Consider the following 23639-nt stretch of genomic DNA (forward strand, 5'->3'; position numbering starts at 1 on the left):
AAAGAAAAGAACAGTTGAAGATTTCTTGATGTATCCTCTTTGTCATTTAAACCGTTTGCCAGGGGCTCCTGCATCTGTAATTTCTGAGAGCATTGCTGGGCTCTCCTCAAAAAGAGCCACAGCTCTTGCTGCCATTATCACCTACTTGTGATTCTATGTTGAGATTTCTCTCCTAGAAGTAAAACAAAGATATTTTTTAGTAGTGAGACAGCCACACAGGAATATGTAAGTAGAAAGAATAGGCATAAGTGTATTAAAAAATCCAAAACAAGCCAAACAAATAATAATAAACAAACAAAAAACATCTCCCCAACATTACATAGGTTGTTAGTTTAGCCACTGGAGCAAGATTAGAGTACTTAGATCACAGTGGCTCAACAAGAGGTTACTAGTACAGGGAGATTAAAAAGTCACTTCTGCATCGATGGAGAGTCTGAGAAATTACCCAGTAACTTTACCTGAACCATCAGAGTCTACTCTATGGGGTTATTATTCCCCTCAACAGCATGAAGTTTTCAATATCTGCTCACATTTCTGCCACAGGTGTAAATGCAAGATTTGTGGAGAAAAGCACAATTTTATTAGACCAGTGGTTACAGCTCGTCCCTCACCTATACTTCTGCACTTTTTGCCACCTCGTATGTGTTCATATGTGAAAAACGTGTTCACAAACCATGTAATTTATTAGTCCTGAAACATGACAGGGTAAAAAGAGAAACTAAGAGTGCAGCAATTAATCTTATCTGATACTTCTATTCGACCCATGCATTTTATTTTTCTAGCTTGTTTTTCATACGTACTGTGTCACTTGTCCTTACAGATCAGAGTGGAGCAGTTAGACAGATTGTTCAGTGAACAATGTTTTCCATTATTAACTGCATGTTTCTACCCCTGAGTGTTAGCAACAGAGGATTATTTCTGCTGTGTCATTAAGGTTAATATATATAGTTCCATGAAAGCAGTTGATGTACCAAATAAAATAACCAAAACATATCATGAAGAAGTTTGTATGTAGCATATGTACATTTTAGTGATTCTACTGGAGTTCTGTTGTGGTGATTTTGAAGATGTACAGGGAGATTTTGTATTTGCTGCCAAAGCAGCTCCTGCCTCCACCTGGCACACACTGATGCTGGTCTGCTGGGAAGCTACTTGCAATGACTGAATTAGAAAAGGTGGCTGAGAAATTTCTTTTCAAGTCCGATTCTCCTCCAGTACACCTTCTAACTGTTGGAAGATCTGCACAGACTTCAGGCTAGTAAAACATGCAACAACCAGAGAAGCCAAAGAAGGTAAGTTACCAACACAAGAAAAAAAACTGCATGCAAGATACATTCTGACTACACACACTGCTTACCTGGAGACTCTCGCAGAACACGGATGCCTCTTGAAGGCAGTAAGCTTCAGTCTTCAAGCACACTCACCCAAACAGCTCCAACAGCTCTACAGCTACCACCACAGCTACAATCCATGGCCCATATACCTGGGGCCCACCCACTGCCCTTCCCACAATCCCCTGGGAAAGGGGCAGGAATTAACACCAGCTGGAATTAAGGGACTGGGAGAGCAGCAGCTGGTTCACCCTTCTGTAGGATCATGCTCCAGAGCAGGGATAGAGAAGACAGTAGCAACGACATGCTCCCAGAGAATCTCCTGTGGACTGGGCATGGACAGGTATCTGTTCCGTGAGGATGAAGTGCATTGAAGGGCTCAGCTGCTGCTTTTCAGGCTACATTTGGGGTTTTCCCAAGGCAACGGGACAAGCTGTGAGGAAAGTTCTGGAGTTGGTGAAAGGGTGGGGCAGTCTGGAGTATTTTAGTGTTGGGGCTACATATAGGACTGATTACTTTGTACAGGATTTATAGATGGTTTTGTAAGTCTTAAGGGCTGGGCTGGTGGGTGAGCAGTGTACAAGGTGGAAGAAGAGGGTCCCATCCCCGGGGATACTAAGTACATACAGGCCCTGCAAGTGGCTGCTTGGGTAGGGCTGGGCATCTAGGGAGAGCCCAGAGGAGATGTGGGCCCCAGGCCTGCGGGCAGGCTGGTGTGGGGCAAGCAGGGCTGGGGAAGGCTCAGGGGAAGGGAGGTACTGTGGTTCATTTGCAGGGAGGCCTCCAGGTACCTGGAGTGGAAGGGATCTATTTCTGCTCGTCTTCCTGCTTCCCCAGTAACAGCTCTCCAGTCCCTTTGGGCTGCACTTATGGTGCTTGATTCTAAATATCCTTAAATCAGTTGATGAATCCACTTTAAACTTGCTTGCAACTCCCCAGCAATCTTGGGTGGGCACTCCCCAGCAGCACCATCCCTCCCTCCAGGCCCTGCCGGTGGCTCTGGCTGCCTGTGCCGCTGGGGCTGAGCAGGTGGCACCAGCAGCCACTGGGACGGTGTGGGGCGGGACTGCGCTTGTGCGAGGAGTAGGGGTGAGCAGCACAGAGAGCAGCTGCAGGGGCACCCCTCCCTGCTGGCCATCCAGGGAGAGCTGTGCCCAGCAGACCTGAACCCACTGGCTGCAGGGCACCAAGGGAAGCATTTCTTGAGACCTTTATTCAGCAAAAGCCAAAGTAGCATTGCTTTCAGAGGAGGGGTTGTAGAAGGTTGAGTTTTATAGAAAACCAAAGAAAAACAAACCTTTGGTACAAAAAAGTAACAAAGCTAACATAGTAGACAGTTGTGTTAATTATCTACAATAGGCAAAAAAAGAAAGCAATTAGATATAAAAGGTTTCTTGGTCAAAAGCTTACTCTGCATTTAGAACATCTATCCCTTTATCACAAGAGCGACCAATATAAAGGAAGTGTAAAGCTTTCCAGTTTTACAGAGCTGCCATGATCAGAAGACTGAAGAAAAAAAAACATCAAGTTTGTTCTCTAGAACAGATATTAGAATTTAAAAAAAAAAAAGACTTAAAAAAATAATTATGCTCCACTACCAAGCATATTTGCTGTAGGGAGCATTAGGATTAAAGAAGAATGCAGCAGATCTTTAAATATTTCCTTATGGTAGCTGTATGTTTTGAAGAAGTCTGCCTCTAGGAAAAGTGAGGTCAGTGTGCAGATACTAAGAAAACTGAAAGAGGCTGGAAAAAAAAATAATCTCACAGATGGAATAATTTTGTATTCATTGTACTGCACAGTGACAGAGAACAATGCTCCTGAAGATTAAAAAGAAACTCCCTCCCCAGAGAGTGCCCTGGAAGCCTGAACTCCTTCAGGAAATATTTACACCACTGGGTTTTCACCCCTACCCTGATGTTCTCAGTTGGTATTCCTCTGAGGGAGAGGGAGGCTCTCATGAAGATACTTCATGCTCCCATGCTCTGAGAAGTCAGAAACAACATGATTGTCTCCCCTCAGCAACCACTTTGTAGTTAAGAGTCCTTCAATTCCCACTGGTCCACGTGCATGGATACGAGAAGTACTAATTCCCACTTCAGCACCTACAGGAAACACACAAGACAAGCACGGTTAATCCTTAGAAGATGTTCATGTCATACTAAGCAGTTTTGCACCTTTATGTAAAAAATCAGCTGCCTGCCCTTCAGTCACCTGCCTTTCTCTGCTCCTTTCTAAATGCCAGTATGCTTAGCTGGTCCAATTTAAAAGTTAGGGGAGTTTAGCTATTACATTGTAAATTGTAATGTTTATCTTTCTGGCTGGTAAAGAGTTACTTTTAGGGAGAAAGATGCAAGAGGGAGAAGCATCTCTTACATGGGGCCTATACTTGTTTCCTGAAGGTTTTATCCTTCTTTTAAAAAGAGCTAAAGTAGTCAAGATTGTGTGTGATCTTGCGTCCTTTTTTATCATATTGAGGTGATACTGCAAGACCCTAAACTAAATTTTTTTTAATCATACAGAACACTGAATGTTCCAGATGACAAAGTAACAGCCTGCTACGGAGATTTCTGAGTTTCTGCCTCAGGAAAGAATGTTTCCCTTGTCTTCTGCAATTCACAGTAGGAGCATCTATTTATTTAAGCAACTGATACTCTGTTTGGTTCCTGTCTTTTTCATTCCTTAGCATCACAGGGCTGGCACACTAGTCAGCAGCTCAGTCTGGCCAGTAAGAATGAAGCTTTACAGTATTGTTAGAAAGATAAACAAAAAAAAAGTTCATTACATGCATGCAAAGTACTTTATTCTGATTGAACAGAGCTTCAAAGGATCCAAAACATCTTTGCTTCCTATTGCTACATTAGTCTGCAGAGTCTGTATGGCAGTATTAGCAGGGAAGAGAAACAAAACTATTCACATTCCATGTGGATGAAATGTCTAGGCTTCAACTTATCCTATGGTATCTTTATCTGAAAACCTTCCAATGGACACTAAGACCAGAGACTAATCCTGTCATCCTGTCAGGATTCAGACTGCCACTCTTCACACAACAGCAAATCCTGCAACCTGCAACCACATCCCTGCAGTAAGGTCTCTTACCGAGTCCAAATCTATAGCCATCAGAGAACCGGGTACTGGCATTCCAGAAAACACAAGCACTGTCCACATGCTGGAGGAAGAACTCTGCTGTATTCTCTAGGGAAAAGGCAGAGAGAAAAATAAAATCCAGTACAGAATCATCATGCTCTCTGATAAACACAACACAATACAGTGAGCAGATGCAACAATACAACGAGGCTGGGGGAAGAGTGGCTGTAGAGTGGCCTGGCAGAGAGGGACCTGGGAGTACTGGCTGACAACCAGTTGAACATAAGCCAGCAGTGTGCCCAGGTGGCCCAGAAGCCCAGTGGTATCCTGGCTTGTGTCAGGAATAGTGTGGCCAGCAGGAGACTAGTTCGTTATGTCTTCTGCAGACCCAAAAGAACCACTACTGCAATGTAACTAGTTACACTAACACCAAGAACTGGTAGTCAAACCAAAACGGTAGGTTAAGGAAGCAGACTGATCACTAACCATTTTCTGTGATTATAACATCCGTGTGAGAACTTCCATATTTGTGGATATGTTCAACAGCCTCTTGGACACTGTCCACCACCTCAATGCAGCACTCCAAGTCCCCGTATTCTGTGCGGAGTGACTTCACTTCTGAAGGGCTGAATGTCAAGTAAGATGCAAACTTCGGGCCAGCATGAATCTTTACCTGCAACACCAGAAACATTTTGTGCTGCTGACCATACCAATGTCTTCCAGGTCAAAATGGGGTTGCTTGTACTCTGTGTGGGATGTAGTTAATTTTCTTCATAGCAGTTCCTGTGGTACTGTTTTGAACTTGTGAACCAAACAGTACTGAAACCCCAGTAATGTTTTGGCTGTTGCTGAACAGAGCCTTGCACTAGGTCAAGGCTTTTTTTCTCCCACTTTGTCCCCCTAGCAAGAATGCTAGGAATGTGCACGAAGTTGGGAGGAGACATGACCATGATAGTTGACCGAAAATAATCAAAGGGACATTCCATTCCATATAATATCATTGAGCAGTAACACAAACTGAGGGGCATGACATACTCCTAGTTTAGGACTCATTTCAAATTATTTCAAGCAGTCAAATCACTTAGAAAGTCGTAAGGCAGGAGGACAGTACAATGCTAGACTGGAAAAAGCTAAAATATTGCAGCCAGCCCTTATTTTAAGAAAGCAACTGCAGTGCAGAAAATAACTACAGGAACGCTTCCAAGTTTGCACCTACAAAAGACTTAAGATCTTGAATGGCTTTTACCCTTTTATTTTTGTAAACTGACACCAGCCCTTTCCAAAGTGTTTCAGACACAAAGGAGTTACTGGGTCCAAAACAAGAAAACTCATGCAGGTATTTTGCATTTGTTGGAAAGATGATTTAACACATTATCGACCTTTGAGTCTAACCATAGCAGACGAGACACCTAAACAATGAGAGATAATTTAGAACTGACACAGCAGAGAAATCCCGCTGCAAATGAAAGACAGGACATTTTGACAAGACAAACATAAATGGGAAATGAGACACAAGTTTGCAAAATTTTAAATGGGAAAACTTTTAAGAAGGTATCTGTAAAACAGCATTTTCTTGTGGAACTATAAATTACTTTCATTGCCTCATTCTGCCCAATATTTACATGTTTATTGTCAGGACTGAGGTAACATCTGCCCCACTGTATTGGGAGCTGGATGGGTGTTGGAAATGCGCTAGTCCTCACGTTCCTCCCATGCAAAATACAGGGATCTATCCTTCACCCTGCCCTTCCCAAGAAACAGCCAAAGACATTAAAAAAATCCAGCAAGTGACGACTTGCTCCTGACTACCTATGAGTTTCTTTTACTATGACCCTTTCAACATCATCGAAACATGTGGCTTCTCTACTTTGCCTGCATTAATCACTGCCTGCACACTCTATTTGCCAAATACATACTGCTGTGTGAAAATCCTTGATTTATGTGCAATTCACACTGCTTCATGGATATTTCTCTCCCTATGCCTCTCTGCTACTCTTACGGACAAAACATTGTCTATGTCAAGACACCTTAATTAGTATACTGACCTTTCCCTGTTCCTTTGATGTACTAGGAGGGAAAATATGCATGAATAAAGGTCATGCAAGATGAAAGGTTTAAAACAATGTAGATGAAGCAGACCGACAAGGGAGAAAAACAAGAAAGGGAAAAATCACTTGGGTAAGAAGTCAAATTAATAGATTCAAGAAGAATCTATTCATATCTGGGAGGTGAACAGCAATTAAGCCAGAATTAAGAAGGGCAGAGAAAGCATTGTGTATATGCTCTTCTAAGGCAGAAGACCATTTTTGCTATATAAAAGTATTTCTGCCCAATAATGGCATGTAGCTGTCCTGAAGAAGCAGCTTTAAGATAATTTCTAAAGAAAAATGGGGTTGTGTGGAGAAGCAGTGTAAGTTCTCCATAAGTTGACTTCCATATACAAAGAGACACCTGGATAACTGACATGTTATTTCATCCTAAAATTAATCAGGGCTACACCTGCCAGACAGAATGCTTCTGAAGTGTAAGGAAAAAAAAATAAAAATCAATCAAACAACGAAAAAGCTCACAAAAAACCCCCACAAGTATGAGTGACTAACCTGTTCCACTCTCAACATGTCTATGATCTGATCAAACAACGGGGTTCTCAGCAAGTCTCGATGAATTAAGAGAGTTTCCAGAGCATTGCAGGCAGCAGGATATTCGCACTTTGAGTCTCTGACTGAGTTTTAAGAGTAGGTAATTGGTTACATAACATTTATCACAAAGACTTTGAGCAGCATTTGAATTATCAATCACCATAACCATATTTCACACTCCAGATTTGAAGTTCAATAACATCTGTGAAATTCAAGTCACCCTCTCCCAGCTTACTTATTCGTGTGACCTTCTCAACGCTGGCATCTGTGTCCACATAGACATGACAGATCCCTTCACTGTGTCCCATCACTGGGATTCCCTTGGCAGCTTTCTGGATGTTCCTGACTAGCTGTGATGAACCACGTGGGATGATTAGATCTATGAGCTTATCCAGACGGCAAAGATCTTCTACTTCCTCTCTCGTGTTCACCTATGGTAGTTGCAATGCAAACAGCTTATGGTTTGAACTCTCAGGTTCTGCCCATGCTCTTCATAGATACCATAGCAAAGAAACTGTTGATTTCATTCTAGGCACTTACTAGTTGAACTGCATCTTTGACTCCATGAATAGAGAGGGCTTCTTGAGTCAGATGATGAAGAATCTGATTGCTACGTGCTGCCTCTTTCCCTCCTTTAAGTAGCAAGCCATTTCCACTGGCTATGGCCAAAGCAGACACCTGTCAGAAAAGAGTTTATTTTAAAATAACATAAAAAAGAAAAGTAATCTGTCTCTTCAGTCAGAGAAAGACCCACAAAATAGATTAAGAACAGGATTTTTAATCCTGCTGCTTTACTTAAGTCTATGGCTTTAATTTTATGGCACCCAAAAATCACTACAAGTACCAGCAGGAACAAACTTGAGTTCTCATGGTACTAGTCAGAGAAAACTTTGGACACAGACTCTGGTATGAACTGGGTAGCTGTGTGGGCAATCACCTCAAGGAAAATAATTTTAGTTGCAAGAACTCGTCCCTAACCATTCTGGCAGAAAGTGGCTAATGAGCTCTTCATACAAGCAGGAGGAACATTTCCATCATTCTGTCTAAAGCAGAAGTCAGAAATAGACAACACTTGTTGTAAGTGTGGGGGAAAAAAGCCTTCTAGATAATAGGCCCAGCATCACCTGTATCACTGCTTTCATGATCATAACCAGAAGGAACCAACTGATATTTTTGCCTGCCTCTTTACGTTGCCAAATTTCACCCATTTGAGTCCAGCACAACTACACCATATTATAAAAAAATGCTCTGAAGAAGCCACAACTTTTTGGAATGTAAATAAAAATTTACTTCTGCTGTTGAAAACATATACCAAATTAATTAAATCTCCAGACACCAGCTCTTACTGGTGTTTCCCCGACTGAACTGAAAATCTCTTTACCAGAGGGCTGGTTTTAGGGTTTTTTGTTGTTTGCTTCATTTTTTTTCCTTTTCTACCTAGAAGTATGTCAGACATGAAAAGGTTCTCTTCCCACACTTACTTTACTTTTTTTTATCCCTTTTTGCCTTCCTCACCCCAATCCCATTCACAGTGGCCTCACAATTTGTCCATCAATTTGAAAAAACCAAACAGCATACATTCCTTTAGAAAACAAAACCATCTCCTCTCCAGAAAATTTTAGTAAAAAAAATAAATTTGAAGCATTAAGCACGAGATACATCTCAGATCACCTCCTTCCCCTTTCTAACATCAAATGGATAACAACAATCACAATGCTTGATACTCTGCTTCATCCTGCTGTCAGCAATTTGAAAAATCAGAAATGTGTCAGAAAACACACTGTAAGTACAGTACTCTAGGAAGCCTGCCTTACACAGATACTGTGTCTCTTTCTAACTTACAAAACTAGACACTTAAAAGCAATCTGACTGTGTTTTGAAAGTATCCTTTAAGTATCTCCAAAGGTCGGTATCATAAGGGAAAGCTAAACAAATACTGTTATTTAAACAAAGAATTCCTGACTGCAGGCATAAACTAATTTGAAAACTAAAAGAAAAAAATAATAAAGAAGACACCGACATGAAAAACTTTGTGATTTGAAAGGAAAACAGAAGATAAGGGGTTTCAAAACAGTTCAGTCCCTTCAAAGAATAGTACAGCATGACTACAACTGGATTTAGCAGAATCTACAGGAAGCAGCCTGTGAAAGATGTTCGCAATTTGGCCTTGCAAGTATCATAAGCAAACATGCTATTTGTGTATGCTCATTAGAAGCTTATTAAGTTTAACTGGTAAACCACAAGTGTTTTACCTTTACTGCAACTCAAGACTGAACTCGGAGCACTGACTCTTAACTCTGCATAAGCTATCTCCAGGAAGCAAGTTGAGCATGCTCTCTTCCAGGGCAAAGTCAAATTTCTCCTCTAATGCAGTGGGAAACTATGAGGAGAGAAATGCTCCTCTGCACTCAAAAGACCACCCTACTATCAGCTACAGCACAGGACAGAAACCATACAATTCCAACACAGGTATCAAAGATGATCCTCTGAAGGTACATCAGAGAACCTGATGTGAGTATGAGGACAGGAGGCTGACAAGAAGAAAAACACATACCAAGACAAGCTATCCCATGTCTGTGAAAAAAACAAACAACAAAGGGCAGGAGGAAGCCAGTAAGAGTCATTCTGGTGTAAGTCTGAAGATAACAAAGAGGGGGGAGAAAGAGGGAGACATCAGCTATGCAAGGCAAGAGACCAGGGTTGAAGTCCAGGAAGATAGACTAGAATTCAACAAGGGAATATCCTGGTTATCTATGAAGAACAGAGCTAGCAGCAAGGAGCTAATAATGGTAGACAAAGGAGACTAGTGCCTTTCAATTCATGGGAACTTTGCCTAGACCATTCTTGCTTTCAGTATGAAATGGGGACCATTCATAACTTTCAGGCATGAAGTACCAAGCTGTCCACTGTAATCTCACTTCCTTTTAAAGTGCCTGATCCCAGCAGTTTCTCCTCAAACACCTGCTCATATGTTAGAGAAATCCTCAACCAATCTTCCTGGGTACCTAATGTTAATTTTGGGAAATAGTGTTGATAATGAAGTTATTTTGTTTTATTTTTAAAGTCTACTGAATTTGCTCCATAAAATAGTTGGGAGATAGAAAATAAGATCAAGCTTTCCTGTGGAAATTAGTTCAGCCCTCATAAATTTTCCTGCATTATAAGCATAATTTACTCATAACAGTACCTGCACACAGCATGGCAGATGAAGATATTTGCCTTATTTCTGGCACAAGATAAATCACACTCACAGTACGCTATTTTACATTTTCACTAGCCTTCCCAGCAACTTCAGGACTTAAGAACTTAGAACACCACCATTCTTACTCACACCAATCTCACTACAGCTGAGTAAAAGCTACCCTTCCTCCTCACTGCACGCAAGTACTATCAGTACAGGATAAGCCTTCTGTACACTCAAAGTGTACAGTACACTGAGTACACTCAAAGCCTTCTGTGCTTCCTGTGCTCAGCCTTTTTTAATTGTTGTTTTTTTTTAATCCCTAACAGTAACAGTTAACTATTAGCATCTGTAGTAAACAGCTCCTGTTTAATCCAAGCCTGCACTTCAGCTGTGTGCAGCATGGACAGATAAAACAAGTGCTCTTTGGAAGGAGCCTCCCAAGCTGCAAGTCAGACACAGAACACACATTTGTAAGACACATGAAGGAAATGCACCCTCTGAATATAACTCCTTCTACATGTCAGTTTTAAAAACATCAATTTTAGAAGAATCCAAGCAAGAGTCCTTTGAGACAAAACTTCTTGCAGCCGCACAGCTGCTGACCAACAGAAATACCCTTTCTTTTGTCATCAAAGAAATCCCAACAGTGTAATCCGCCCTCTTCACATACCTGTGGAAGACAGTCAGGACGGGACTCAAAGATCACGAGAAGGACACCAATAGGCACTGTCACCTGCTCCAAATCCAGGTCTTTTGCTACTCGTGTCCGCCGAAGGACACGGCCCACGCTGTCCTGGGAGGACGCTGCGATCTGGCGCAGACCAATAGCCAAGCTGTTCAGCTTTGACGTGGACAGGCTTAGACGTTTCAACAAAGGAAGTGCCAATCTCCCTAAAAGGAAGAAAAAATTGTGCTGGAGATAGATTGGTCTGCCTAGACTTAGGCAAAAGAAACTTAGACAAGTGATGAACCTAAGGAAAATTCAAGCAAGAAGCCTACCCGAGATGAAAAGTGCACAGTATTAAGTCCAGTAGCCACAATAAAACCACTCAATTGGGACAATGATTTCAACCACTATCACATTTTCACTTAATGCAGTTTCAGTCATTTGTAACATGAAGCAACATCAAAATCCTCAAATATAAGGTTTGTCCTGTTTCAAGTACTGCTGTATGTCTAAATGTCTCACAAATACCTACCCTTGTAGTATTTCTGGAAGGTTTGTGCAGAAATTGCATCTTTCTGCTTTACAGATAGAAATCCCAAAAGCACAGACAAATGCATAGGGTTTTCTGTTCAGACTGTGCAAGCACTGCCTGAATTTTCTAGTCTGAACATGTTCAGTCAGTAAGTCAACCCTGAAATGTCCCCTCAAGTACTCCGGTCAGTAAAAAACTTTTTCCTGGCATCTTCCACAAAGTATTACAAATAATTATGTGTCATTTTGATACATTTGCTAACCCTGTATTTTCACATCCCAATAGCAACTTCTCAATGAATGCATCCATCTAACATAGAAAAAAAGGTTTAATCCAAACCACTTAAAGAGAACCTTCCTCAACAAGAAGGTGACACGGTTCTTTTTGGAAAGCATCAATTTAAGTATAGAGATGACAGCCTTCCCCCCTCAGGAGCCAAACATTACCTTAACCAGCCCAGAAAAAACTCACTTTATGCATGACAATAACACAGATGAAGTTTGTTATATTCCATTTCTAAATGTGAGCCTCCTTCAGCAAAATGAAGCAATAATGTTTATTATTTTTTCTTCTAATAAACCCCTTGGTGTTATGCAAGGCCTCAGCACCTTCTCTGATGAAGGCATCTGCTCTGTGTAATTAAGGAAGCTGCAGCTGTTTACACTGCCAAGCTCTCAAGGTCCTGGGTTCACTAATCTGTGACAGCCTTACTACCCAATCCCAGGTGACAGAGATTCTAGTTCTCCTCGTTTCCTTTGAGGCCCAGACTGATTCAAGACCATAGGAGTACCGCAAAAGGACTTGAAATATTACCTTTATTTTCGGCCTCTTCCAAGTCCTTTTTGTTTGCCAGAAGAATTTCTTCTCTCTGGTCAGTTAGTAAATCAGCAAGACGATAAATAATCTCTGCTCTCTGAAAGAGAAATAGTTTCTGAACTAACGTCTTACACACAGTCCATGCTATCTGGTCCCCTTCAGGCCATTGCTGTCCTGACTCCCTGAATACTTGGGGCTGCGGAGAACTGGCCTCCAAAAAAGTGTCTCTCACTGAAATTGACTGTAATAGACGCCGTAACAGAAAAAAATAAAATAAAGGAGAAAACGGCAGCAATACTGCGGGGCAGGGGCGGGGGCTGGGGCTGCACCAGGGCTGGGGCTGCACCAGGGGCTGCACTAGGCCGGGGCGACCATCGTTTGCGGGTCGTTACGCACCCATTGCCGCTGCTGCAGGTGCAAAGGAGAGGGAAGAGAAGAAGACAAAAGAGAGAGGAGAAGGAAAACCAAACCAAAGGAGCCGAGCTGAAAGCAGCCCTGGCTGAGACCACCACGGGCCATGACTTCGATGCCAGAGCCGGGTTGCGTGAGGAAAGAACGCAGCGTCAGAGCCCTCGCTTCTCCAGCGCTCCTGGGACCATCGGCAGAAGCTCCTCAGAGCGGCAGCGGCGCGTGGCCCTGCCCCCGTGCCCAGACTCCAAAAAGAGCCGTCTCCTGTGCCCAGGCACACGGCAGCTCGGCTGCCAGAGGCACCAGCAGGACGAAGGCAGCAGCTACTGCGGCCCCTGCTGTCCCTGCCGCTGGTGCCTCCTGTGCTGGACCTGCCACCGCTGCCACAACTCGCCTCACCCCCGGCTCCAGGAGGACGTGAGCACATCCCCATCCACACCTTTCACCTCTAACTGAGCACAACATCATCCTCCAAACCTTTCACCTCTAACGCCTTCTCCCCTGGCTGTGTCATTGGCCCCTCACTCACACGCACCTTGTCGACCCTGTTCGGGAAGGGCTTCGGGCTCTCTCTCTACCCCAAACTATAGCAGTCTTCTTTTCTTTCTCTTTGCCGACCGGGTACATCTACATATCCGGTGTTACACACACACACTTCGAAAACTTCTACAATAAAGTGGTATGTTAAACGCATAATCTTTGTGTGTGCTTCACAAGAGGAGGTTATGAATCGGTTCTATATCCAGTGGCAGCAAGCCGGCCCCAAGCCAGGGACTGCCCCACCAAAATAATTAAGAAGGCTATCCTGAATATATCATTTCGTGTCAAAGTCCTGATAAACAAACAGGGCAATTGTGCCCTGAGACAAGGCAGCTTCGACCCAAAACCAGGTTCAGACTGTGACAGGGGCTAGCCGATTTTTCCAGCCTGTATCACACTGAAAAATGAGGCTGAACACTGCTTCAGCCTTGACTTTGCTTCTTATTATCTTGCTTTCCATGCCCAGTCTTCACCAAACCCACAGTGTTCTTCCTTTAAGACCACCTTGTCTTCTTCACAACAGAAGCCACATTTTACCAACCCAGCTGCAGAGCAGTAATTGAATTTCTACAGCTCCCTTTTGCATACACTAGAGGAGTGAATGGAGCAAGTTATTCCAGCCAATTCTTCAGCAGTTCTGATTAGAAATAATTTGTGTGCTGACACTATGAAAATGTTTATATACCCCAGATGAAAGCATATATTACTTCACAGCCCCAAGGTACATTATCTTTCTGCTTTTCTCATCTCTTCAAGCATGCCAGATGATGGATCTGGCACATAAAGAGATTCTTGTCCCGAAGGGCGATTTGAGTTATGAATCTATGTTGTAATACTTGTTGCACAGTCACAAGCTTAACAAGTGAGGCCATATTGTTCTGTCACCTGCTCAGGCTGTAAAGCTGCCAGGGTCCTACCACCAGCTCGAGCCATCTCACCCTGCTGCTCTACTGTAGGGCCTGCAAAAAACCAAAAACAGACAAAGTACCAGCTCATGTGGAAGTGACCACTAGCCCTTCCATCTTCTGATTCTTTGCTCAAAGCATGAAAGCAGGCACTGAAACAGACATTCAAGAATCTGCTGCATGGTAAAACAGGAAATCTCCACAGCTCTCAGTGTACGTATTACCTCTGTTCTTACCTGCAGGTTTTACCTCTGAAAAAAAAGTTCCGACTTTTTTCCCTTCCACAATATCTGTGATGACATGACCTGAGATCTTTGGGTGGGTTCCATTTGCAATCACTACAGACGTGCCTCCTTGGAGGGCCCACAGAGCTGCTTTCACCTACAGCGAAGTGTAGAAGTTTCAGGAAATTAACTTTGCATTTAAATTACCTCTCTCAAAGAGCCTTCTTGCTTCCCCTTCATCTCCAAAGTGATCACTTACGAAGAGCATTCAACACGATTCTGGAATTTCCATAATGCAGCATTTAATGAGATCATGTATTTGTGCTTTACCTTCCATTGCTTAACTAGCTGCAGGGTACACTGAAGTTTGCTTAGTCTTTCTACAGAATGTTGAGCTTACAGTAGGATCAACTTGTTAGGAAGGGTTCTCTGAAATCCCCATGTACTCATTAGTCCTAAAACTAGTCTCCTTCCACACACCTGAGCCACTGTTTAGGGCATCATCACAACATAATTTCTGTAAAGTTTCCCCCCCTTCAACATTTCACTTGTTCATGCCAAATACAGAAACACAAACCCAAATCCCAGAAGTTACCTGCTGAATAGGTGCTGCCTGTGGTCCCCTTTGTTTCTTTGCCCAATCAAGGCACAGGCATCATTATCCCACCCATATATTTAATTTTGTGTCATTTATTTTACTGCAAAAGCTCCTCTGCTTCCTCACATCTACACCTTCCTAGTATGGGTCCACAATTAGGTATCACAGTAGGAGACACCACCTTTCAAACATACCAAACTCTTGACTACCACAAGACCATCTACTGCTCTATTTTTGCTCAAGTTTCATGCTTATGGTCAAGACTTGTACTTTGAGCTGTCATCTGTTTATTCTACTCTTGGTGTTACTGTTTTCCAAAGAATAGCACCCAACTCTCAAGTGCAACACATTTATGTTACAAGACAGGCACTGAGATTGTGATTCAGATTTAAAGATACCAAGTATCACTAACAGATTACTATTTTACAAGTACTCTCTGACATTGACAGCTTTCCCCTCAATACCTGGCATTGTTTAAACTGTTCCAGAAGCCAGATCAAGGGGAAGTTGTTTCTAAATAAGCTCTGCACATCCCATAGTTACGAACAGAACACAAACACCTACTCCTTTTGCCACCTTCCAGTCCACACCGACACTGAAGTATGCCTTACGCAATTCTTCAGAAAAGGAAATAAAATGTAAGATAACAGGTGAAGAATTTAATTTTGTTCTTTCCCTGCTTATTAAAAATCTTCTTCCAAAGACAAGCATGTTGTGTGGGACAGTGTCAAATGCTTTGCACTAGCACAGGTGGATGATATCAGTTGCCCTTCCACCAAAGCTGTAACCCTGTCAGAAGCAACCGTAGAAGGCCACTAGATTTGTTGGGTATGATTTGCTCCTAGTGAAGCCACATCTGTGCCCACTATCTCTTGTCCATTCCCTGGATACCACTAAGAGGCCACTGAGAAGAATCTGGCTCTGTCTTCCCTATACCCTCTCTTCAGGTATTTTTACACAAATCTTCTCTTCACCAGAGTAAACAGTCCTGGCTCTCAGCCTCTCCTAGCGTGATAGATTCTCCAATTCTTTAATCATATTCATGGCTCTCTGTTGGATTAACTGTAGTATGCCATGTCTTTCTTGTCCAGAACCAGACACAGCTCTACAGATGTGGTGTCACTAGTGCTAAGTAGGGGGAAATAATAATTTCCCTCAACCTGCTCACTACGTTGCTTTTAGTGCAACCAACCTAGGACGCTGCTGGCCTGCTTTGCCCAAAAGGGAACACTGCTGGCTTACATTGCACTTGGTGTCTGTCCTTTCCAGCCAGGCAACTCACCTGCCAGTACCCACCAGATTCAATTCATCTGGAACTAACTGAATCATTTAATTCCAGTGAATGGAATTGTTCCTCCCTAGGGGTAGGACTCAATTTCCTGTTACTGAAGTCTTTAAGGTTCCTGTCTGTCCATTTCCACAGCCTGTCAAGATCCACCTGAACAGTAGCACACTCATTTTATCTCTCTCTCCTACCCACATCTCCCTTTCCTTCCCAACAATAAAACAAATGTTCTGTATTTCTACCTTGGCTTCCATGCCTCCCATTCCCACCCGGGATTTGGTTCCAAATGTTACAGACTGCTGGTCTCCTGGATAGAATATGTCAATGAGCTTCGCATCATCAGATCCTGGAGGGCTGTCAAAGAGTCCTGAAATAAAACATAAAATCCTGTTAGTGATATATATCCTCATCTCAAAAGCTCACCCATGAAAAGCAAAACCAAAAACCCATGAGGCTGGGAAGCTGTATTCCAGTTTACAGGACTGAAAACTTTCACTGACCACTGCTTTGTGACTGAAAGCATGAAACACTCTGCAAACAGAGGCAAGAAGTGCAGCTTTACTGAATGCACAGTGAATAAGAAACCCAAAACCCACATGCTGAATAGCAGCATACAAGATGGGAGGCAGAGACATTTGGTTGAGGTTACACAGGCAGTTAACAGCTTTTGTATGTTCAAAATCAGGGCTTACATATACAAGCCCACAACTGACTGGTCAAAGGACACTCCTCACCAAAATCTCAGATGGTGTTCTTGAATGCTGGCTTGTACAGTGATAAACTAGGCAATTCAGAAAGATGTACAAAGGGTAACTATTGAAGTATGCTAAGAAGGAACACAACAGAGACATACTCGTATTAATTAGTTTTTCTTTTTTTGGATCTCGCAATTTTATGTAACTATGTTTGGAGTGGAATTATGCTTTGGTTTACCTAACACATTAAACCTAAACTGTAACATTACAGGTTCCAGAAATTGTATGTGAATAAATATTGGCATTACAAGAGCACAAGTACCAACTAGCTGTGTCTTTCCTTGATAGCTTGGGAAGAGGAGGACACACATCTTTCCAAAATCAAGATGTCACATTGAATGAATAAGCTTGGAGGATGCAGGTGTTTGGTGTAATTTACTTTTTAAGTTGTTTTTGCCTATTGCTGTTTTGAGTTGCTCTCAGTCATTTCAACTAGAACCAACCATGAAATCCACCTACATCTGCAGAGAAAAAAAGTGTTTATAGAAAGGCAGCTCTTTTCTTCTCAGAGTCTACAATAGTCCAGGATCCACTGAAAGAAACCCATCTGAAGAATACAAAAAGACTACATGACTTGAGTAACATGGACTACACTGATCTGAAACGGCAGCCACTACCCTCCTCTTTTAGAAAACGAACTTCAACATCCACAGGTGACAGACTTCTGTCACAGCAGCACAGCTCAGAAGACTAGAGCAGTGTAAGCCAAATGCCTGGGAGACAGAAAAAGCGAGCAAGTTCCAGGTATCTGCAAAGCCATGACCAGAACTTGTAATGTACCTGTAATTCACTGGAAGACAGAGCCTGCTGCCAGAAGAAAAACTGCTAGTAGAATACTGCTTGGCTTATACTCCTGATTCTAACAATATAGTCTTTATCCCACACATTACTTGTGACTGTATCACACAACTCTGATAAGTCAGAAGTGCCACAGTACATGTGGTATTCCGGGTTCTAGCACAAGTCTCAAGGCCATATGCATTCCCACCCACACAGATTCAATAGTGTGGCAGACAGTCTTTGGTTTGTGCCCTGTGTACTGCCTCACGGAGTTACATGGTACATGGTAATTGTCCCTGTAAAAAATATGAACTGAAGAGATCAGTAAAACCCAAATAGAGGCTGGTTTGACTTATGTACTTCAATGAAAAAAGAAAGTAAAGAAATTACTCACAAACCTTCTACATCTGAGAGAACAATCAGGAGATCAGTCTTCATTTCCACAGCCAGTCGTGCTGCCAGGCTGTCATTGTCCTTCACACTAATCACCTGCAAGGCACACGCACATCAGCAGCACTGAATAGCAGGAGGAACTGGGAAATTTGGCTGCAACACAGAAAAGCAAGCTACCTCAGCTCTACCAAGTTCTTCTGAGCTACTTTGTTCACACCCACTGTGAAACCTGGGTGGATGTTTGTGCAAAGTGCACATAATTTTGGAATGCAGTAAAGCAGTATCAAAATGACAAGCAGTGTGATCAGTACCTGCATTCTCCACCTTGGTGCACAGTGACAGAACAGTCTTTGCTAACTCACCCTGCTGTAAGAGAGGTGCTGGACTAAATGACCTGCACAAGTCCCTTCCAACTTCAATTCTTCAGTGAAAACCAACTAAGCACATTTGCTTTTGGCAAAGGAGTCACAATCTGCCCTGCTTCCTCCCCACAGCACTGTATCATATCAGGAACAGACAAGTCATCATTATCTTCCAGTACCCTCTGTTCACATACTCATTTTGTATGTTTGTTTCCCTGCTGTAGGTTTCAGAGATCCCTGATTATGGGATTTAGTGAAGTACACATTAGCACTGTACCGAGATCCACCCCCTTGCAATACTTTACCCACATTTACCCCCTGCAGATCACTGTTTGGCTCTGGAGGTGGAACAACAGCATCATTAGTGTTAATTATAGGGACAATATTCATCCTTAAAAGCTCATGTAATGTTCCATTTAAGTTTCGCCGCTTCTGCTCATCATGGAAATCCAGGTTGGTGACTAAAATCTAAAATGGGGAAAAAAATTAAGGTATACTTAGTCGACCTCTTTTCCTGAGAAGAACAGCATAAATGTATGTACTGACATATCCTGACAGATCAGTCATGCTCTTCAGGTCACTAGGGAAACATAAGCCACATTTAAAGGACAGAGAACACAAGTGAGAAGTAATTCTTTCCACATTTCCTGGCTTCTGTGCCTTAACTTCCACAGGAGCCTATGTAGCCTATAATGGCCTCTCTCAGGCTAGGGATACCATCATCTACAGGTCAGAAAGGTCTGAGGTGCAGATGGACAGCAAGTTCTGATGTGCGGATATACACTTTTGTCAGCTTTACAGAATGTGTGGCAGTTCAGCCACTTGCTATTTTGAAACCCCTGCTTTAGATCACCAACCTTAGCTTTCCTGAAGAGACCTTAACAGAATCCCTCCTGTAAATAACAGCAGGGCACACACAGGCTCCAAAAAGAAAAAGCTTATTTGCTTCTACTTGACGACAGGTAACTCGATTCCATAAATACTTAGGAAGGCACTCCTGTATAAGCTACAGGAGTGCCTTACACTACAATAATAGGCCCCAAAAGTAGGATAGCAATGGAAATGATAGATTACAGTAAAGAGACCAGCATACAAAACTTGGAAAAAATCCAAGAAAAATCCCATTGCTGACTGAAGTCAGGCTAGGAAAGTAGGAATCCCTCACCTGAGCTGCACAGATGCTGTACTGTGTAAACATGGCCTCATACAGAGCCATTAGTCCACTCTGGCCAGCTGCTGCGCAGGCTCGGGCCTCCAAGACTGGAATGGCCTACAAAGATAAAGAACAGCTGTCAGGCAGTGATGGGAGCAGGTACTACCCAACACTCAAGGTCCTACCAAACACTCAAGGAGAAGCGGTAATGCTGCCAGCCACTCACCACATCTTTTAGCTGACTCTGGCCTGAATGAAGTGCTTGCCTCACACTCTGAGAAAGCAAGATCTCGTGACGCAACCGCTGCTTTCCAAAAGCTACAGCACCACTGGTGACAATCATCATCTCTCGGCCCTGATTTTGCAGCATTGACACCTGCCAGCACAGAACATAACGAACAGGGCCTGGAGTAGGATCATTGCTAGCGTGACAGTTTTGGCTATTATAGATAACCTTATGCTCACCAGTTCTTGCTGACACAAGTGTTTGAATTTTCACAATACATATTGCTTGGCAACACCTCTATGCCCCCGGCCCCTCCACCTCCACTGCTATAGATAAGGAAAGATAAGGTATGAAAAAAGCTGTAAAGCAGCGGCTGCACCTTCCACCAGTCTTCGTCACCATCCATTCCCAAAGCTGTCAGTAACTGCTTCTGTGAGGTGGACAGCGATTGCCTTAGTATCACTTGCTTCTTTTCCCCTTCCCTTCACTTATTAAAGTGTCTTTATTTCAACCCATGAGTTTTCTCACTGTAGCTCTTTCCATTTTATTCCCAGTCCTACTGGTGGCAAGGCAGAGGTGTGGGGAGTGAACAAGCACCTGTGTGGGTAGGGGTCAATCCCACCACCCCTTCAAACACTGTTTTGTTGAGTTACATGGTTTATGCTCCCATAGCCTAGGAGAACACACGAGGGAAAGGCCAACGCGTTGTTTCAAGGACCGTCACTGTTTTTGAGCTCTGCCTACAATCTTCTGTGCCATCCACCAACCTCCCAGTATCTGAAGTTAGCACAGACATTCAGCGGCAGAATTACCTGCTCTACGATAGATGCCAGCCTCCCAAGAGCCAAGCCACACTCATCCCCTCGGGTCACGACAGCACTGCCCAGCTTCACCACGATGCGCTTCGCGTGCTTCAGCTCGCTGCGGTGCGCGAAGGGCTTCCCGTGCGCCCGGCTGAGCGGCACCGTCAGGAACGGGATGTTGCTCCAGCAGCGGACGGAGCCATTCCCTGACCTTTGGCCACAGTGAGGGAGAACTGTCATTCAAGAAAGAAAGAAAAATGCGGTTCTGTGTTTCGGTCAGACTTTAGGCCCTTGAAGTCAGGTAACATTTCCTAAGGCTAAGGCTTACAATACACGCTTCTCACTGGCTGCAAATGGAAAACCTGCTTTCAAGTCACCACAATAAAGTGCAAACCAACGTCTGAGCAGCACCAACCATCCCTAAGGTATATAAGGCAATGTGCCTTGTGTCACAGAGCTTTCACTCTGGGAATCTACAAGACCAAGCTGAAGGACACTGTGAAAGAGCCCATAAGCTCACAGCAGAAGTAAAAGTACTAGTTTTAAAAACAACCTCCCTTTAAAAATCAGTTTATTTCCAGTTCTCTTTGTTGAAGCTGAAATAAAGAACTTCTACAGCAATAGTTTCATAACTCCTTTTTTTCATGAAATGCATGTCAGAATGAAAAACTCCTCTCAGACATGCAGCTGAATATCACTGAGGTAAGGGAGAAAATAACATTCAGAAAGTACAGTTTCAACTGCAGCTCACGCCATTTTGAATGATGTTAACGCAGTGATTTTCCTTTCAACATATGAAAAAGCACAGGCATGCCCAGACACATGCTGACCAACATAATTAGAAATGTGTGCTTTCATCTCATACATACACCAAGGGGAAACAGCTGAGGTGGCATGTGGTGGCAACACAAAGCACCATCCAGGGGAACGGACAAGAGGTCTCAGAGCAGCTTGAGACAACATTCTGAGATGCCTTCTGCAAATCAAGGATATCTGTAAGTTAAAAGAAAGTGAGGAAGGGAGAAAACTGCTTAAATATCAGCAAATTTACATCCATATTTCCCTCCACACCTGCCCACCCACCTCAACTTCTCTTTGCTCTGTACAGTCTTAATGCAATTTCCTTGTGCAAGAGACAGACCAGCCACCCTCTCCATTTTGCAGAATTATCAGACTGACTCAGAAGAACTGAAGGCCCCTATTCCCTACATTCAGGTAGCAAATCATTATTAAAGATCAATACCAAAACAAGGCTCCCCCAGAAGGGAAAGATGATTAGTCTTACACTAGCCGTGTAAGCCGTGTACCTAAAATGGAAAAAAAAGTCCTAACTGTGTCCACAGAGAAACCTGGAAGAATTAAAATGTAGAGAGGTTGTATCATCCAGACTTCTTGTATACCCCACAACTGGGCATCTACTGAATCTCAGCTCTATTCAAGACAGAATATACACGGATTCACTTTTTCCTAAGCACTACTAAAGGGACTGCCTGCTCCTCTTCAGCTCCCTTCACACACTCTCCCCTTGGGGAACAGAACCAGCCACTCTACCTGAAGTTTCACCCCCAGACATGTATTTACTGTCACAACCTCTCCTGTCAGGCCTTTGGCTCCCACTACAGTAACACCCTTCACCTGGTGTTGCGCTGTCACCTGAATACAGTCCCATACTAGCTAGATCAAGCTGCGTTGTCTCCTTGGTTGCTCCTCCTGATCTGCCAGAGACTGCAGAGCTCTTGCAACTAAGAGTTTTGGAACCTTGCCTCCTGTTTCCCTCGGCCAGAGACAACTTTGCTAACAGCAAGCAGACAAGAAGCCAGAAGCAGCAGACTGTGGATCTTCTGAAGGAAAAAGACTGGAAGGAAAGAGCACATCTTTGAATCTAGCTTGTGAGAAAAGGCAAGGAGAATAAGTTCACAAGACAGAAATGGGTATTTTAAAGCAGCTGCAGACATCAACAGAAGAAAAAGATTATGTGAATTGGGAATGATGTTGCCAGAAAGCAGAAAGAAGAATGCAGGGCACGCTGTATATTACACGCTTTCTTTCAGGCTAGTCCAAGGTTGCAGAACTCCTTCCTCCTCCCTCACTCAAGGATTTAAAGTTAATTTCAACCTTCATTTTCCATTCCACTCCCACCATTTTCACATCTGGCATGGTGCTCTTAAGTAACAAACCAAAAACAGGTATATAATTTAAAACTCCTGCCTTACTTGGATGATGAGGGAGCAATAAAAAGAAATGCAAGATGCATTATTCAGCTATTTCTCCAAGACTCAAGCATCAGCTTAAGTTATTAAACTTTTCACTACTGGTAAAATCTACTCCTAAACTAGGCTCCAAACCTGACTTTTAAAAATACTGTTCTCATATCATCTCTTTAAATAGCACAAATTATCTTACTTTATGACTTACAGAAAACAAAAGTTTTAGTTGGTAAAGGAAAAAAATAAATACAAAAAATCTGCAGTTCTTAGTGCAAACTCAACACCAATAAACCTTCCCAGAAGGAGGCCAGTTCTGAAGAACTGACTAAAACAAATAAAGGCTTCAAATTGTTTTTAGAACAGTTTGCAAATAGTTTTCTTCTATAGGAAGGATCCGTAAAGCTACATGTACCATTCAATTATTTCATAGGAAGGATCCGTAAAGCTACATGTACCCCTCAGTTCTTCCATAAGAAGAACCAGTAAAGCTACCTGTACCATTCAGCTCTTGCCCGGTGCGGGGCATAAAGCCCTGGCTCTGGCCTGTCAGACCCGGTCTAACACTTCCAAGCCGAGCATCTCGGAAGACAGCAGCCGCGGAAATTCATCCCTGTCCCGTTCGGCTGTACCTGGCCTGTGCAGGCGGCGCGGCAGAACCAGGAGCCGCCGGCCCTTCCCGTGGAGACGCTGAGGAGCCGAGCGCGGGGCGCGCCAGAGCCCCCGCGGCGCAGACAGAAGTTCCCC

General features: G+C 43.2%; 1 protein-coding gene across 2 annotated transcripts; it reads right to left on the reverse strand.

Moving 5' to 3' along the window:
* Window positions 1-3091: 3091 nt before the first annotated feature.
* Window positions 3092-21670, reverse strand: ALDH18A1 (aldehyde dehydrogenase 18 family, member A1). Of its 2 annotated transcripts, none has more exons than XM_009997536.1 (17): window positions 21558-21670; window positions 20698-20921; window positions 19886-20035; window positions 19672-19776; window positions 18822-18974; window positions 18150-18240; window positions 16459-16583; window positions 14346-14490; window positions 14090-14163; window positions 12254-12353; window positions 10912-11132; window positions 7598-7735; window positions 7293-7488; window positions 7019-7140; window positions 4905-5091; window positions 4431-4526; window positions 3092-3436 (listed from the first exon to the last, which is right to left on the reverse strand). In XM_009997536.1, exons 1-17 carry the CDS (start codon window positions 21649-21651, stop codon window positions 3255-3257), a joined length of 2403 nt encoding a protein of 800 aa, XP_009995838.1. In that variant the 5' UTR covers window positions 21652-21670; the 3' UTR covers window positions 3092-3254. The 2 variants fall into 2 exon arrangements, with proteins under 2 accessions (XP_009995838.1, XP_009995837.1); XM_009997535.1 differs by having other exon boundaries at window positions 18816-18974.
* Between the last annotated feature and the right edge of the window lie 1969 nt (window positions 21671-23639).

Source organism: Chaetura pelagica, unplaced genomic scaffold, assembly GCF_000747805.2.
Source record: "Chaetura pelagica isolate M959 unplaced genomic scaffold, ChaPel_1.0 scaffold185, whole genome shotgun sequence".
NCBI lineage: Eukaryota > Metazoa > Chordata > Aves > Apodiformes > Apodidae > Chaetura > Chaetura pelagica.